The sequence below is a fragment of the Mandrillus leucophaeus genome, unplaced genomic scaffold (genome assembly GCF_000951045.1).
Source record: "Mandrillus leucophaeus isolate KB7577 unplaced genomic scaffold, Mleu.le_1.0 Scaffold931, whole genome shotgun sequence".
Classification (NCBI taxonomy): domain Eukaryota; kingdom Metazoa; phylum Chordata; class Mammalia; order Primates; family Cercopithecidae; genus Mandrillus; species Mandrillus leucophaeus.
This window is the reverse complement of record NW_012110153.1, coordinates 678,269-680,393: the sequence shown is the minus strand read 5'-3', so window position 1 is coordinate 680,393 and position 2,125 is coordinate 678,269. Positions and strand designations below refer to the sequence as shown.

The 2,125-nt window shown below is 45.9% G+C and overlaps 1 protein-coding gene across 1 annotated transcript; it reads left to right on the top strand.

Annotated features, from left to right (window-relative positions):
* Window positions 1–294: 294 nt before the first annotated feature.
* On the top strand, window positions 295–1,145 carry ZCCHC13 (zinc finger, CCHC domain containing 13). Its single transcript, XM_011970207.1, has one exon. It carries the CDS (start codon window positions 366–368, stop codon window positions 876–878), a length of 513 nt encoding a protein of 170 aa, XP_011825597.1. The 5' UTR covers window positions 295–365; the 3' UTR covers window positions 879–1,145.
* The last annotated feature ends 980 nt before the right edge of the window (window positions 1,146–2,125 follow it).

Below are 2,125 nucleotides of genomic sequence, written 5' to 3'. Positions count from 1 at the left end.
TCACAGGCGTGAGCCACCGCACCCGGCCAAGTCCTAAATTATGAAAACTTCTACAAGTCTAATTTTCTAAATAGGAAGGGATTCAAACTCAATGATTCAAGTGTTGAAACAAACAAAAACGGAAAACAACACTTCTTAGTTAACAGATTATTGTGCTTTTGGCTTCTTGAGTAGGAGGAAAGTCGGGTGGGAAGGGCGTCAGGAATGTCCGTGACACGTGAATGGGGCCGTGTGCAAACCTTGTATGACATCACTGAGACCCGTAGCGAAAAACCGTTATTTCTTTCTAAGCCGCCCAAAGGGGTGTTGCGCCGGGGCCTCCGGGGCCGAGGTGGGCCTGCTCACTGGAAGATCGCACCGCAGCCATGAGCAGTAGGGATTTCTTCGCGTATGGGCGCTCTGGCCACTGGACTCGGGGATGCCCTAGAGGAGGAGCTGGAGGGCAAGGAGGTGGAGGCCATGGCAGAGGTTCTCAATGCAGTTCCACCACCCTATCTTACACCTGTTACCGCTGCGGTGAGTTCGGTCATCATGCTAAGAACTGTGTCCTTCTCGGAAACATCTGCTACAACTGTGGGAGAGGCGGCCACATCGCCAAAGACTGTAAGGAACCTAAACGAGAGAGAGACCAACACTGTTATACCTGCGGCAGACTAGGACATCTGGCTTATGATTGTGATCGTCAGAAAGAGCAGAAATGCTACTCTTGCGGCAAACTTGGGCACATTCAGAAAGACTGCGCCCAGGTCAAGTGCTACCGATGCGGCGAAACTGGTCATGTGGCCATCAATTGTAGCAAGGCGAGCCAGGTCAACTGCTACCGCTGTGGCGAATCCGGACATCTAGCCAGGGAATGTCCCAGTGAGGCTACCGCTTAAATTTTTCCCTTTGTCATCTTCCCCCCTCCTTTTGCTGATTGATAATTGTATTATTTTCTCTGAAAACTTCACTGACCAAAAGGTCGATAGATTGGGCTACTCTCAGGCAAGTGAGCTTTAATTACCATGTTAAAGGAGGAAAGAGCTAGGAAAAAAAAAACCAAAAACTCAAAAAAGTTAATCATTGCTAGATGCCCCACAATTAATGTGCTGCTTCTGCCCCACAGGCAAATCTAGTTATTGAATAGTCATTCTGAGCACCAATCACTTTGGGGGTTCTTTTGGTGTATTTTGATTTCACACATTTAATTAGGAGGCACTATTGGAAGAGCTGGATCCATATTGCCATATTGGTGAACAAATCAGAACAAGTTTAGAAACACAGGCCTAGAATCTATTAACAAGAAAAATATTGTGTCGGATGAAGGTAAATTGCCAGAGAGAAAAAGAACAGGAGGTAAAAGGATAAGAAGAGAATGTGTATGTGGGGGAAAGAGGGAAAGAATGTGGTTCCGTTTTAGATACACAAGGCCACCCTGAGGAGGTTATATTTCCTCAGAGATCCATAGGGCAAATAAAGCTGATTCTGAAAATCCATGACCTTGCCAAAGTAACTTTAATTTTATCACATTGATGGCTTTGAATTATCTGGCCTCATTAGCTTTTAAACAACACTGAAAGAGACATCCCTGTCTGGCCCTGCACAGGGTGTGTAGTTTAATGAAAATAAACCTGGCCAGGCGCGGTGGCTCAAGCCTGTAATCCCAACACTTTGGGAGGCCGAGGTGGGAGATGGAGACCATCCTGTCTAACATGGTGAAACCCCGTCTCTACTAAAAATACAAAATTAGCCAGGCATGGTGGTGTATGCCTGTAATACTAGCTACTCAGGAGGCTGAGGCAGGAGAATTGCTTGAACCCGGGAGGCGGAAGTTGCAGTGAGCCGAGATTGCACCATTGCACTCAAGCCTGGGCAACAAGTGCGAAACTCCATCTCAAAAGAAAAAACTTATTTTTAGTCTCTCTGGAACAAAAGCGAAGCTCAGGAAGCAAAAAACACACATTTCTGTGGAAAACTTTCAGGTGCACTACTCCCTGTAGTCTTGCAAAAGTCACAGCCAGCATTCTGTACTTGAGTCCATAACCCATGCTGTATGCTTTGGGACACGGGTAGACAACTATATAACATCCACCACACAAGTTTTAGGTAAAACTGCTTATATAAGCCCTGTATTAATAGATACAAA

Excerpts from the sequence above, each read along its gene's own strand:
- ZCCHC13 (XM_011970207.1), top strand. The coding sequence starts at position 366 with ATGAGCAGTAGGGATTTCTTCGCGTATGGGCGCTCTGGCCACTGGACT.